This window comes from Bufo bufo, chromosome 11, assembly GCF_905171765.1.
Source record: "Bufo bufo chromosome 11, aBufBuf1.1, whole genome shotgun sequence".
NCBI classification, from domain to species: domain Eukaryota; kingdom Metazoa; phylum Chordata; class Amphibia; order Anura; family Bufonidae; genus Bufo; species Bufo bufo.
The window spans coordinates 90,345,030-90,361,023 of NC_053399.1; the positions used below are offsets into that span (position 1 = coordinate 90,345,030).

General features: G+C 42.2%; 1 protein-coding gene across 1 annotated transcript in view; it reads left to right on the forward strand.

Moving 5' to 3' along the window:
• Positions 1-6,778: 6,778 nt before the first annotated feature.
• PLEKHO1 (pleckstrin homology domain containing O1) overlaps positions 6,779-15,994 on the forward strand; it is a 34,577-nt gene continuing 25,361 nt past the window's right edge. Inside the window, exons 1-2 of the mRNA XM_040412697.1 lie at positions 6,779-7,044; positions 10,114-10,260. Of these exons, the coding sequence (XP_040268631.1) occupies positions 7,018-7,044; positions 10,114-10,260 (174 nt within the window). The 5' untranslated portion in view covers positions 6,779-7,017. The remainder of the gene's footprint in view (positions 7,045-10,113; positions 10,261-15,994) is intronic.

A 15,994-nucleotide genomic window follows, 5' to 3' on the forward strand; every position in this document is an offset into this window, starting at 1 on the left:
ATAATAGCCTGCCTACACTACACAGTGCAGCACATACACTACATGCATCTGTCAGAGTGGTGCACTGTGTGATGTGTGTTTTGCAGTGTGTGATGTATACAAGTGTGTGTGTGATGTATACAAGTGTGTGTGTGATGTATACAAGTGTGTGTGTGATGTATACAAGTGTGTGTGTGATGTATGTTTTGCAGTATGTGATGTATACACGTGTGTGATGTATGTAGTGAAGTGTGTGATGTATGTAGTGCAGTGTGTGATGTATACACGTGTGTGTGATGTATGTAGTGAAGTGTGTGATGTATGTAGTGCAGTGTGTGATGTATACGTGTGATGTATGTAATGCAGTGTGTGATGTATACATGTGTGTGATGTATGTAGTGCAGTGTGTGATATATATATATGTGTGTGTGATGTATGTAGTGCAGTGTGTGATGTATATAGTGCAGTGTGTGATGTATACACGTGTGTGATGTATGTAGTGCAGTGTGATGTATACATGTGTGTGATGTATGTAGTGCAGTGTGTGATGTATACATGTGTGTGATGTATGTAATGCAGTGTGTGATGTATACATGTGTGGGATGTATGTAGTGCAGTGTGTGATGTATACGTTTGTGTGATGTATGTAGTGCAGTGTGTGATGTATACGTTTGTGTGATGTATGTAGTGCAGTGTGTGATGTATACGTGTGATGTATGTAGTGCAGTGTGTGATGTATGTGTGTGATGTATGTAGTGCAGTGTGTGATGTATACGTGTGATGTATGTAGTGCAGTGTGTGATGTATACATGTGTGTGATGTATGTAGTGCAGTGTGTGATGTATGTGTGTGATGTATGTAGTGCAGTGTGTGATGTATACATGTGTGTGATGTATGTAGTGCAGTGTGTGATGTATGTGTGTGATGTATGTACTGCAGTGTGTGATGTATACGTTTGTGTGATGTATGTAATGCAGTGTGTGATGTATACGTGCGTGTGATGTATGTAGTGCAGTGTGTGATGTATACGTGTGTGTGATGTATGTAGTGCAGTGTGTGATGTATACGTGCGTGTGATGTATGTAGTGCAGTGTGTGATGTATACGTGTGTGTGATGTATGTAATGCAGTGTGTGTGATGTATGTGTGTGATGTATGTAGTGCAGTGTGTGATGTATACGTGTGATGTATGTAGTGCAGTGTGTGATGTATACATGTGTGTGATGTATGTAGTGCAGTGTGTGATGTATGTGTGTGATGTATGTAGTGCAGTGTGTGATGTATACATGTGTGTGATGTATGTAGTGCAGTGTGTGATATATATATATGTGTGTGTGATGTATGTAGTGCAGTGTGTGATGTATATAGTGCAGTGTGTGATGTATACACGTGTGTGATGTATGTAGTGCAGTGTGATGTATACATGTGTGTGATGTATGTAGTGCAGTGTGTGATGTATACATGTGTGTGATGTATGTAATGCAGTGTGTGATGTATACATGTGTGTGATGTATGTACTGCAGTGTGTGATGTATACGTTTGTGTGATGTATGTAATGCAGTGTGTGATGTATACGTGCGTGTGATGTATGTAGTGCAGTGTGTGATGTATACATGTGTGTGATGTATGTAGTGCAGTGTGTGATGTATACATGTGTGTGATGTATGTAGTGCAGTGTGTGATGTATACATGTGTGTGATGTATGTAGTGCAGTGTGTGATATAAATATGTGTGTGTGATGTATGTAGTGCAGTGTGTGATGTATGTGTGTGATGTATGTACTGCAGTGTGTGATGTATGTGTGTGATGTATGTACTGCAGTGTGTGATGTATACGTTTGTGTGATGTATGTAATGCAGTGTGTGATGTATACGTGCGTGTGATGTATGTAGTGCAGTGTGTGATGTATACATGTGTGTGATGTATGTAGTGCAGTGTGTGTGTGTGATGTATGTAGTGCAGTGTGTGTGTGATGTATGTAGTGCAGTGTGTGATGTATACGTGTGTGTGATGTATGTAGTGCAGTGTGTGATGTATGTGTGTGATGTATGTAGTGCAGTGTGTGATGTATACGTGTGATGTATGTAGTGCAGTGTGTGATGTATACATGTGTGTGATGTATGTAGTGCAGTGTGTGATGTATGTGTGTGATGTATGTAGTGCAGTGTGTGATGTATACATGTGTGTGATGTATGTAGTGCAGTGTGTGATGTATGTGTGTGATGTATGTACTGCAGTGTGTGATGTATACGTTTGTGTGATGTATGTAATGCAGTGTGTGATGTATACGTGCGTGTGATGTATGTAGTGCAGTGTGTGATGTATACGTGTGTGTGATGTATGTAGTGCAGTGTGTGATGTATACGTGCGTGTGATGTATGTAGTGCAGTGTGTGATGTATACGTGTGTGTGATGTATGTAATGCAGTGTGTGTGATGTATGTGTGTGATGTATGTAGTGCAGTGTGTGATGTATACGTGTGATGTATGTAGTGCAGTGTGTGATGTATACATGTGTGTGATGTATGTAGTGCAGTGTGTGATGTATGTGTGTGATGTATGTAGTGCAGTGTGTGATGTATACATGTGTGTGATGTATGTAGTGCAGTGTGTGATATATATATATGTGTGTGTGATGTATGTAGTGCAGTGTGTGATGTATATAGTGCAGTGTGTGATGTATACACGTGTGTGATGTATGTAGTGCAGTGTGATGTATACATGTGTGTGATGTATGTAGTGCAGTGTGTGATGTATACATGTGTGTGATGTATGTAATGCAGTGTGTGATGTATACATGTGTGTGATGTATGTACTGCAGTGTGTGATGTATACGTTTGTGTGATGTATGTAATGCAGTGTGTGATGTATACGTGCGTGTGATGTATGTAGTGCAGTGTGTGATGTATACATGTGTGTGATGTATGTAGTGCAGTGTGTGATGTATACATGTGTGTGATGTATGTAGTGCAGTGTGTGATGTATACATGTGTGTGATGTATGTAGTGCAGTGTGTGATATAAATATGTGTGTGTGATGTATGTAGTGCAGTGTGTGATGTATGTGTGTGATGTATGTACTGCAGTGTGTGATGTATGTGTGTGATGTATGTACTGCAGTGTGTGATGTATACGTGCGTGTGATGTATGTAGTGCAGTGTGTGATGTATACGTGTGTGTGATGTATGTGTGTGATGTATGTAGTGCAGTGTGTGATGTATAAGTGTGATGTATGTAGTGCAGTGTGTGTGTGTGATGTATGTAGTGCAGTGTGTGTGTGATGTATACGTGTGTGTGATGTATGTAGTGCAGTGTGTGATGTATACGTGCGTGTGATGTATGTAGTGCAGTGTGTGATGTATACGTGTGTGTGATGTATGTGTGTGATGTATGTAGTGCAGTGTGTGATGTATAAGTGTGATGTATGTAGTGCAGTGTGTGATGTATACATGTGTGTGATGTATGTAGTGCAGTGTGTGATGTATACATGTGTGTGATGTATGTAGTGCAGTGTGTGATGTATACATGTGTGTGATGTATGTACTGCAGTGTGTGATGTATACGTTTGTGTGATGTATGTAGTGCAGTGTGTGATGTATACGTGTGATGTATGTAGTGCAGTGTGTGATGTATACGTGTGTGTGATGTATACGTGTGTGTGATGTATAAGTTTGTGTGATGTATGTAGTGCAGTGTGTGATGTATACATGTGTGTGATGTATGCAGTGCACTGTGTGATGTATACGTTTGTGTGATGTATGTAATGCAGTGTGTGTGATGTATGTGTGTGATGTATGTAATGCAGTGTGTGTGATGTATGTAGTGCACTGTGTGATGTATACGTTTGTGTGATGTATGTAGTGCAGTGTGATGTATACATGTGTGTGATGTATGTACTGCAATGTGTGATGTATACGTGTGTGTGTATGTACTGCAGTGTGTGATGTATGTAGTGCAGTGTGTGATGTATGTACTGCAGTGTGTGATGTATACATGTGTGTGATGTATGTACTGCAGTGTGTGATGTATACATGTGTGTGATGTATGTAGTGCAGTGTGTAATGTATGTAATGCAGTGTGTGATGATCACACACTGCTGTCACCTTGATGTACGGGGCTATTTTTCACCCCTGAGGAGTCCTCTTCAGCTCCTCCGCTGCCATGTTTCCCGGGATCCTTGTACAGCACACCCCGCTCTCCTTACTAGAAAAACTCCCAGGAGCCGGACCCTCCTTCTTCCAGCTCCTGCCGGCTTCCCCTGCTGCAGGGCGCTGTATTGCTGCGGAGCCTGCCCAGACCAACCAATAGTAAAGCCCCTTACTGTATGGAGCTTTGCTATTGGTCATTTCAGGCACAGGCAGCATCGCTGCGCTGCCCACTCCGTTCACAGCGCAGTCTGCCCTGCTGAATGTCAGGTAAAAGTCTAAGGCGTATTGGTACTATTTAGGGGAGATAGCGTAATTGCGACCTCTGTAGATAGATATGTTAGATAGATAGATGGGGAAGGATCAGGCAGTTTGATTTTTACATGCCCAATCCTTTTATTCTCAGGGAAATAAGCTTCCACTGAGGTGTCTGGCAGCAGTTTTATTCCCTCTCCCCATGACAACACATCCTTGGCTGAACCATGTATGTAAATTTATGGGGAAGTCGAAAGAGATGACTGTTGGCCAAACACGCATTTGGCCAACTGCTATCTAACCTGTATGTCTGGCCTTGAGGTGCCCATACACCTTAAAGGGAACCTGTCACCAGTTATGGTGTCCTAACTAAGGGCCACATAAATAAGTGACTGATTCTCTTAGCACAATGCTGGGTCACTTTCTTTCATTGACCCAGTCAATCTGCCAACATCTTGTACTGAAAAGCTCCAGCTGATAATGATGAGTCCTGAATATTCATGAGCTCCTGACTCTCCCCGCCCACCTGCTGCTGATTGACAGTTTGTTTCCAAATGAATCAGCAGCAGGTGGGCAGGGGAGTGGCTATAGCTCTGAATTAAATATACGCTGGACTCCAATCAGCTCATTAGCATGCGGCATCTTTGTGTGTATATTATGAGGTAACCATCTGTCACACCAGTAAGTGAATACATCTAAGGCACTTTTTAGTAGTTAATGATTGTATATAATTAGTTAGATTATAATCAAATATCCACATGACAGGTTCCCTTTAACACATATACAGATATATCAGCCAAATACTCTGCCGGACAAAAGCTATCTCCCTTGATACCTCCATACATAAGATGACTCGGCTGAGCATGCAAGTGGTGTCAACGAGGTGAGAAAGGTGCTGGTATATACCTCTGGCAGTGGCTTATCTCTCTGAGAACAGAAGGATTGGGCATGTAAAATTCCATATGCCCGATCTTGATCTCCCCAGACATCTGCCATCAGGAGCAAGTCGGAAGGGCCCCATACACATTAGATGGTTGACTGGTCCTTCAGAAATTACTTATTTGACCGGTACCTCGTGAAAAAAATGTGCCATTTCTTCCCCAATGCCATATTGAGGAGATTTCTGCATGTAAATATGCGCTCAGTCTACTTTGACACTGGCGTTTTGGCTTTCCGTTTTTGAGATCCGTCATGGGCTCTCACAAGCGGTCCACAACGGATCAGTTTAGCCCCAGTGCGTTCTGAATGGATAAGGATCCGCTCAGAATGCATCAGTTTGCCTCCGTTCAGTCTCCATTCCGCTCTGGAGGCTTCTTGCAGCGTTTTGGTGTCCGCCTGACAATGCGGAGGCAAACGGATCCGTTTTGACACACAATGTATATCAATAGGGACGGATCCGTTTTCTCTGACACAATCTGGCACAGTAGAGAATGGATCCGTCTCCCATTGACTTTCAATGGTGTTCAAGACGGATCAGTTTTGGCTATGTTACAGATAATACAAACGGATCCGTTCTGAACGGATGCATGCCATGACGGATCCGCACCAAATGCGAGTGTGGTAGTCTGGTCAGGAGCTGCCATGTTTGGCTACTTTCACACTTGCGTTTTTCTTTTCCGGCGCTGACTTCCGTCCTAGGGGCTCAATACCGGAAAAGAACTGATCAGTTATATCCCCATGCATTCTGAAAGAAGAGTAATCCGTACAGGATGCATCAGGATGTCTTCAGTTCAGTCTTTCAGACTTTTCAGGATGGAGATAATACCACAGCACGCTACGGTTTTATCTCTGGCCAAAAATCCGGAACACTTGCCGGCATTTTTTTCCATAGGAATGTAATAGTGCCAGATCCGGCATTCAAAATACCGCAATGCCATATCCGTCTTTCTGGTCTGCGCATGCGCAGACCTTTAAAAATGTGGAAAAAAAATATAGAAACTGATCCGTTTGTCCGTGTGACAAACAGACAGATGGATCCGTTCTTGCAATGCATTTGTGAGACGGATCGCATCCGGATGCGTCTACAAATGCTGTCCGTTTGCATGCAGATTGCCGGATCCGGCGACGGACTCTGCCGCAAGTGTGAAAGTACCCTTAATTATGTACGATTGGGTGTATTTTTCCAGCCGTCCTTTGTCTATGTATATCTAGTAATCGGCTGAAGGTCGTGTGCCTGACGGGCGGTTGGCATCCTATGTCTACCGGGGAATAGCCCATCATTTGCTGCTCTGGAGATCAGTGGTGTTTGTGGAGGCTGAAGGGTTAGCTGGACGGGGAGGGGGCGTCTAGAGATGGGGATGACTGAGAGTCTGAAGGCATGAGGGGGCCTCAGGATTACACAATCCCCCTCCTCCAGTTTATAGGAAAGGGGGGGGGGGGGTAAATGAGAAACAAAGGAGGAAGCCTCCTCACTCTCTCACGTGTTGTCATGTAATGTGATGTGACATCAGAGCTGCTTGCCATAGATGGAGCTGCTGCACAGTGGAGCAGAGAGGGGGCTGTGCTGCTGGGGACAGCGCTGCACTCACTGAAACCAGATCCTCTGTCTGATCTGCACAATACAGGAGCCAGGCTGCACTACACCCACTCTCTGCAGGAGCTCCACACACCCTGCCTGCAGCCTGGCACTGAGAGCCGCAGCATGAAGAAGAACATCTCTGCAAAGAGGGTATGAGGGGCACCAGCCTTACAGCACGCCTGATGGGTCAGGGGGGGCTCTCTGGCCTTGCATGGCAGACACATACCTGCATCCTTTATCTGGGGATGGGATGCATTTCACCTAGCTGCACTGGATGCTGTGTATGTGCCTGGCGGGTGTATGTAGGTATGCATATGTGTGTGTGTGTACAGTATGTGTTGTGTATTCATGTGTGTGTGTCTTGTGTTGTGCATGTATATGTGTCGTCTGTGCATGTGTGTTGGGTATGTATGTATGTATGAACCACATCAGTGCACGGCAAACATCTGCACTGAGGAGTACACTGAATATGTCCGCTAATGACGGTATATACTGGAGGGGCCGACCCCTGGATATTTGGGGGCCTGAGTGTCTGGCCTAGTCCTGTCATCACCATGCCTGTAAATGACGTGAGGTTATATCTATGGTCTGTATTATACATGCAGTGTGCTGGGGTAGGGTCTCTGTGTGTGTCACAATGTGTGTAACTGGGGGTCCGCTTCTTCTATTACTGGGGGCCGTGTGCCCCTGACTGTAACATCCCTGTATAGATGATACATACAGTATATAGTGTGTGCTGGGAGGAGGGGGTCCTGCACTAATCCTATTATATACTGGTAACTGTGCCCAGCACTGAGTCTATTATCTATCTATCTATCTATCTATCTATCTATCTATCTATCTATCTATCTATCTATCTCATATCTATCTATCTATCTATCTCATATCTATCTATCTATCTATCTATATATCTATTATCTATTATCTATCTATCTATCTATCTCATATCTATCTATCTCATATCTATCTATCTATCTATCTATCTATCTATCTATCTCATATCTATCTATATCTATCTATCTATCTATCTATCTATCTATCTATCTATCTATCTATCTATCTATCTATTATCTATCTATCTATTATCTATCTCATATCTATCTATTATCTATCTATTATCTATCTATCTATCTATTATCTATCTCATATCTATCTATCTATCTATCTATCTATCTATCTATCTATCTCATATCTATCTATCTCATATCTATCTATCTCATATCTATCTATCTATCTATTATCTATCTATCTATCTATCTCATATCTATCTATCTATCTATCTATCTATCTCATATCTATCTATCTATCTCATATCTATCTATCTATCTATCTATCTATCTATCTATCTATCTATCTATCTATCTATCTATCTATCTCATATCTATCTATCTATCTATCTCATATCTATCTATCTATCTCATATCTATCTATCTATCTATCTATCTATCTATCTATCTATCTATCTCATATCTATCTATCTATCTATCTATTATCTATCTATCTATTATCTATCTCATATCTATCTATTATCTATCTATTATCTATCTATCTATCTATTATCTATCTCATATCTATCTATCTATCTATCTATCTATCTATCTATCTATCTATCTCATATCTATCTATCTCATATCTATCTATCTCATATCTATCTATCTATCTATTATCTATCTATCTATCTATCTCATATCTATCTATCTATCTATCTATCTATCTCATATCTATCTATCTCATATCTATCTATCTATCTCATATCTATCTATATCTATCTATCTATCTATCTATCTATCTATCTATCTATCTATCTATCTATCTCATATCTATCTATCTATCTATCTATCTCATATCTATCTATCTATCTATCTATCTATCTCATATCTATCTATCTATCTCATATCTATCTATCTATCTATCTATCTATCTCATATCTATCTATCTCATATCTATCTATCTATCTATCTCATATCTATCTATCTATCTATCTATCTATCATCTATCCATCTATCTATCTATCTCATATCTATCTATCTATCTATCTCATATCTATCTCTCTCATATCTATCTATCTATCTCATATCTATCTATCTATCTCATATCTATCTATCTCATATCTATCTATCTATCTCATATCTATCTATCTATCTATCTATCTATCTATCTATATATCTATCTATCTCATATCTATCTATCTATCTATCTCATATCTATCTATCTATCTATCTATCTATCATCTATCCATCTATCTATCTATCTATCTCTCTCATATCTATCTATCTATCTCATATCTATCTATCTATCTCATATCTATCTATCTATCTATCTATCTATCTATCTATCTATCTATCTATCTCATATCTATCTATCTATCTATCTATCTCATATCTATCTATCTATCTCCTATCTATCTATCTATCATCTATCTATCTATCTATCTATCTATCTATCTATCTCCTATCTATCTATCTATCTATCTATCTATCTATCATCTGTCTGTCTGTCTATTATCTATCTATCTATCTCATATCTATCTATCTATCTCATATCTATCTATCTATCTATCTATCTATCTATCTATCTATCTATCTATCTCATATCTATCTATCTATCTCATATCTATCTATCTCATATCTATCTATCTATCTATCTATCTATCTCATATCTATCTATCTATCTATCTATCTATCTATCTATCATCTATCCATCTATCTATCTATCTATCTCATATCTATCTATCTCATATCTATCTATCTATCTACCTATCTCATATCTATCTATCTATCTATCTATCTCATATCTATCTATCTATCTCATATCTATCTATCTCATATCTATCTATCTATCTCATATCTATCTATCTATCTATCTATCTCATATCTATCTATCTATCTATTATCTATCTATCTATCTATCATCTATCTATCTATCTATCTATCTATCTATCTATCTATCTATCTCATATCTATCTATCTATCTCATATCTATCTATCTATCTATCTATCTATCTATCTCATATCTATCTATCTATCTATCTATCTATCTATCTATCTATCATTTTCTCTTGGTGTTAGGACTGATCTGTAAGAATCTATATATCCTGTATATAGTGTATATGAATGTATACAGTGCAGGTGGGTAATAGTCCCCCCTTGGGTATAAGACACTGCCCCCCCCCTGTGTAATATTCTCATCCGGTCACTTATTTCTCTCTCCTATGTGTAGGGTCCACTGGACGGGAATCAGGCCCCCAGCCAGCCGGAAAAAGTGGGCTGGATTCGCAAATACTGCGGGAAGGGCATCTTCAGGGAGATCTGGAAGAACAGATATGTGGTGATCCGGGGAGACCAGCTGTACATGTCAGAGAAGGAGGTACAGACTATACATGAGTGTCCTGTCTGTGTGCCATGGTGGTGACTGCCGGGGTGTGCCAGTCTGAGGACTTGGATTATTCTATGTGACTGGTGAATTTACCATGACACTTGCTGACATTGGCTGTGTAGATTGTAAGCTCTTCTGTACAGCACGTTCTGTATTGATCCACTGTATACATTTGTCAGCTATACGTTTCTGGCTAAGCTTGGTAACAATACAGCCAGAATGACAGGTCCCGATGGTTTCCTAGAGGTTTCTGCCCAAATATGAGAGCATGGGATGTATCGCTCCACAATGTCTTTGGGACAGCCGGGTGACACCCAATATGGTGGCTATAAGAGACGTCACCCAACTTACCTGGACTGTAAATCTTTATAGAGGCGCAAAAATGGTGGACCACTTTATATAGAGGCGTGGTGATACCTCCCCCACTCCCCAGATTTGCTGTAAAGGACTACAGAACGGTTGGGTAGCCATATTGGTTGCCACCCAGCACAGATGTAATGTGGCTGATTGATGGGCACCAGGACCACGGCCTCCTATGGAGAGATCTGTGAGGGCGCCGAATGTATTATGATAAATGATTGAAAATAAATATGGCGCCACAAGCTTCTGGTCTGCGATGTAACAAGGCGACATGGATATATATTTTAAGGGGATCAATACTAATTGTGGTTACGATGCTTTTTCTGGAAACTAAAATGAGATTAGATTACCGGCTGCTGGTAGATGGGGGGACATAGTAAAAGTAGATACCATTCATCCAGGCGACCATATTATGTGGCAATGGCTTCAGTCCTTCATCCAGTTTGGGATTTAAAGTGGCGCTCCACCTTTATACAATATATAAGGAAATTGGTTTAATAGCAATACCCTAAGATGATGTTGTTATTAAAAGGCATTACTATCAGATATTCTCCAAGTGAGATGACATGGCTGCATCAGTGGATCCTTAAAGGGGTTCTCCGGCCTACAGATATTGATGTCCTCTCCTGAGGACAGCCGGCACCCCTACCAATCAGCTCCGCACCCTGTGTAATTTTCAGAGATGGATCACTGCTGCTCGGTTCCCATCCACTTGAATGCTGGCTGAGCTGCAGTACCTCTGCACGGCCACTACACAGAGTATGGCGCTGCCTGCCTCTGCTCCATGCACAGTATAGTTTCCGATGCCGTAACTGCCTGAAACAGCTGACTGGAGGGGGTGCCTGGTGTCGGACCCCCACCCATCTGATATTGAGCAGGGGATAGGTCGTCACCTGTAGCCTGGACAATCCCTTCACATGGCCAGCACTCATTTACAGTAACAGACCCGTGTAAAGGTGCCGCAGATCCCCAAAATTGCCTTCAAAGCTGGCTCATGTGAAAGGGGCCTTTAGCAAGAAAGATGCCATGGATGTGGGCACATGATCCCCCTAGGCCAGGGGCGTTTTACTTTTGGAGGCTTGTTTCTATTAGATACCCAAAGAGGTTTATCACCACCACCACCGATGTTCTTTAAAGGGGTTCTCCACTTTAGGAAATCCTTAGTTGTTGGGAAAAGGTCTCTTGACAATAAACCGATCACAATGTGTCCTCCTGCTGGGACCACTGATCAGCAGGGATCTGTTGGGATGCCTGGCAATAAGGCCTCAATATCCCCGCAGCGCCACCACAATGGGAATTTCATTATTACACAGTGCCCATTCGTATGCACGGGTAAGACAGGGCAGGTCCTCCAGAGTGAGATATGCCGTCTTCATGCTCTCTCTCCTACTCTGCCAGAGGATCCCGAACAGACAGCCCTCCTCTATTAACCCAGAATTCCCTAATAGGATGCATGAAAATGGGTTATGGAAACTGGACAATCTCTTTAAAGAAACACAAAGGTGGACCTTCACTTGGATAAAAGTTAATAGTCCTGTTTGAGGTCAACAGGAGCTGGTAGCCTCAATGATATCTCTGGTACCTTGTCAACGAATAGATGACCATAGAAACATAGAAACATAGAATGTGTCGGCAGATAAGAACCATTTGGCCCATCTAGTCTGCCCAATATACTGAATACTATGACCATCTTATGGAAAATGAGTCAGCGTAACATCCAACGAGCCCCACTGACTTATGATGGGTTCTCTATCAGGTTCTGACCTTTTGACAGGACAATAAATATTCCATCTAATGTGAGGGATTCTGCTACAGAGGCTTTTGATGGAGCCTTCAGTGCAAGCTTTAACATATTGGCCAAGATTTCTCCAGTCAACACTACGCCAAATAGCATCTCTAGGGCCCAGAGGTCTACAGGGCCATGACGGGGAATCACTGGGCCTAGTAATAGTTGACTGGATGACACCGTACAATCATCTTCTATAAGAGAAGGAGCTTCCATAGTTAGGCAGGCCATACACATGAGATAGCTGTCAGCTATCTCTACGGACTTCTCCTTATGTATGGAAGGTCGGCTTATGTCCTTGATGACAATAGGATGGGGAATGTTGAAATCCAGCTGCCTGATCCATATCTCCTGTGCCATCTATCATCTGGGGTGAGTCAGGAGGACAGCATACACATTAAATTGGTGTGTTTGGCCAACATGTATCTAATGTGTGTGGCTAGCTGAAGAATATAGCCATGGCAGTATTTTCATGGTGGTGTTATGAGGACATGCGATGCCCTTGGAGCGATGGGGTGGCTTGTCTTAGGGGATGCCCTGGGATGGAATGCAGCAGATTGTGTTTAGGAGGGCGGTGTGTCCTTGCTTTACATTCAGACAGAGGGGATTACCCTCTGGATACGCCGGTCGCCTCTCTTCTGTATTCAGTGCCTGTTTTTGCAGGAACGCCCACGAGACTGGCTCCTGAAGTGCTCCCTTTCTCTTAGGTTGAATATAATGTTCCCTCTTTCGCTTGCTATTGTGAATGGGTGAATGGATTGTGCCTGGGCACGGTAAGCCGTCTTTTATTGCAGGTACTTGGAAAGCGTCCAGAGTATGTGCAGGTGTGTGTGTAAATCTGTGCAGGGCACCGGCCTTGTGCAATGGGGACGGTAAAGACAAGCTGTATGTGTGAGTGCGAGCAGACAGATCCCATGGGTGGGCTCTACCTCTTGTGGTCCAGCATGAGATGGTGGATGTCATGATGTGACTGCTCCCAGTACAGTGTTGTGTCTGACAGTCTGGTTGCTAGGGATATACCGCCTAGCGACCACACTTTTTAACGCTGTTGTGAAGCAGCTAGTCTCTAGGGATAGTATTATTTATTATTATAGCTGTTTATACTAATTTTTATATACAATATATTTTTTTTATACTTATAAAATGCTAATTATCAACTAAGAAATATGTATGTCCGAAACTAGATAGGTCAACGACCATGGTCCTCATCTCCTGAAGTACTCTGTACTGTTGTGAGGTGGAAGAAAAACTAATGAAGTCAGTCAGTGTCAATGATCAGTGCTGCTATAGCCTGCGGTCTGTTATCTGTGATCTACGGTCTATTGACATGCAATGCTCCATCAGTTGCACATGACCAGCTCATGGACCTACTCTAGGACCCCATTTACTTTGCCCTTCGCTTAGAGGTGCTCCTGGTCTGTGCCCGCTTCTGCAACTGCTCCACATATGTGTAGCCCTCCCTCAGAGGTAGTTGCTGAGCAGTGGGCCCAGTTAACCATGGGCTCCCAGTGCAGTGCCTTCTTGCCTGGGACACCACCCTGTCAGTCTTGGCCTCGATAGTGGAGCACTGGTGGATACCAGAAAGCACCTCCTTCAAGTCTGAAGGGGGGTGATGGGATATGGACTATAGCTTTTCCCGCAGGTCGGTGTGTAGTCTTAGTGTCATTGTCCCGGTAGACCTCACTCTATAGGTTGCACGCTTCCTTAGTACCTATTTATTTTATTGATGTATTTTTTCAGCTAAGGCCTCATTCACATCACCGTTTCTCCTTTCCGTTCTCTGTTGAGGAGCAGGAGAATGGAAAGGATGGATTCTGCAGATAACTGAGACCTAACTGAGCGTAACGGAGCCTAAAGACCCCATAGACTATAATGGGGTCCGTTCGGTGTCCGCTCAGAATATGATTTTTGAGCGGAGACTAATGTCCTCACAGTGATGTGAACGAGGCGTAACAATGCTCTTTAGAGACATAGACAAGTAGGTTGATGTGTAGACCTCTTAGTGTCCTGTAATGTCACCTACGTCTTGGTGCTCTGCTCCGATGTGTCTCACTTCACTCCGGGATGTAAATTGGGGAATATGTGGCTGGGAGATTACTCCCAGTATATTTCAAAGAGGATTATGGGAAATCTGAAACCTCACCCAAAGCAAGGAAAGTCCCAAGTGTACATGTGAGTTTCCTTTTAATCTAGGGATTTGTGTAAATCAGCGGCTTACAGGACTCCATTTTTACTCTTTAGTAAATTATCGGAGTCACGTTATTATTCGCAGTCTGTTATTTATGACCTTATATAACACCTATGTTAGGGACCCTATACAAGATGTCAACCAAGACATGCTTTCAACCTTAAAGGGGTTAACCAGGAATTTATAGGATAGGTCATCACGTCTATTTATTTTATTTTTCCTGACCGGATTTTCTCCATTCACTTCAATGGGGAAGTAAAATCCGCACCAATTGATGCAGCTTGACCACTCGGATTTCCCTGCGAACGCCTGCGGATTTCAGTGAACACAGACCTATTCCTATAATCCTGGAGATCCCCTTTTGATCAGCGCCTTATTTCTATAGTTTTGTCTTTTCCGTCATGGAAGGGCAGGGGGCAGTAATATCCTGCTATGTGAAGGAGACCTCCTGCATGTTTACAGATCCTCCAGACGCATCTGATCTCGGCTTCAGGCGTGACTGTTCCCACGTGCGTCTGACTTAATCCATACGTGAAAGCTTCTTTGCCCTGCGATGACATCACCTGTCACTCAGCTATAGATAGTCACAGCACTCCGCGACCTCTTTATGTGACCTAGTTACTAATAGACGTCTGGTTCTTGTCTTAATGCGAGAGCAATAGCAAACACTGGGTATAAGGTCTATTAAAAAGTATAAAAATTCTCTAATTCTATTTATAGGGTTTTGAAAACTCTATCCACATGTAGCGGGAAGAAAATCCATGTGGAAAATAGGCACGCTGCCGATTTCTATACCGTGATTTTTCATTATGGATTTCACCTTTTTGGAGTGCAATGAAATCTGCATCAGAATTATTTTCACCTTAGAGTAGTATTTTTTTTATAAACATTACTCACCGATCCCCTGTCACTGCTGCTCTCTACTTCCTGATCCTGGCTCGACACGCTGGAAATGGTCCCTCAGCCAATCACTACCTGCCACGGTGACCCGCCTCTCCCAGTGATTGGCTGAGCACACACTGCCATCTGCTTCCTGTGTGTCAAATCAGGACAGGAAGTGCAGAGCAGCAGGCAGTAGAGCAGTGGCAGCGGCAGAACAGTGTGGTTAATAATGCTTATGTTTGAAATTTAACCATACCTGGGTCTTTTTTTTTATTTTTCAAGTTTTCTCCCTCCAAAAAATCCTGTTTAAGTTTCACGTTAGGCCTCAGAGCCTGTACTGCTGGCACAAAGACAAAGAGCCCCCATAGTGAATCTGTATGCGGTATAGCTTCTAGAAGAGTATTTCTCAGTAACACGGTGCCACATTTTTTTTTCTCTGCATGACTTGGTAAGAAAGAAAACATCTGTATGCTTTCATATGAAATTAGAGGCTCACGGAAGTACAATAC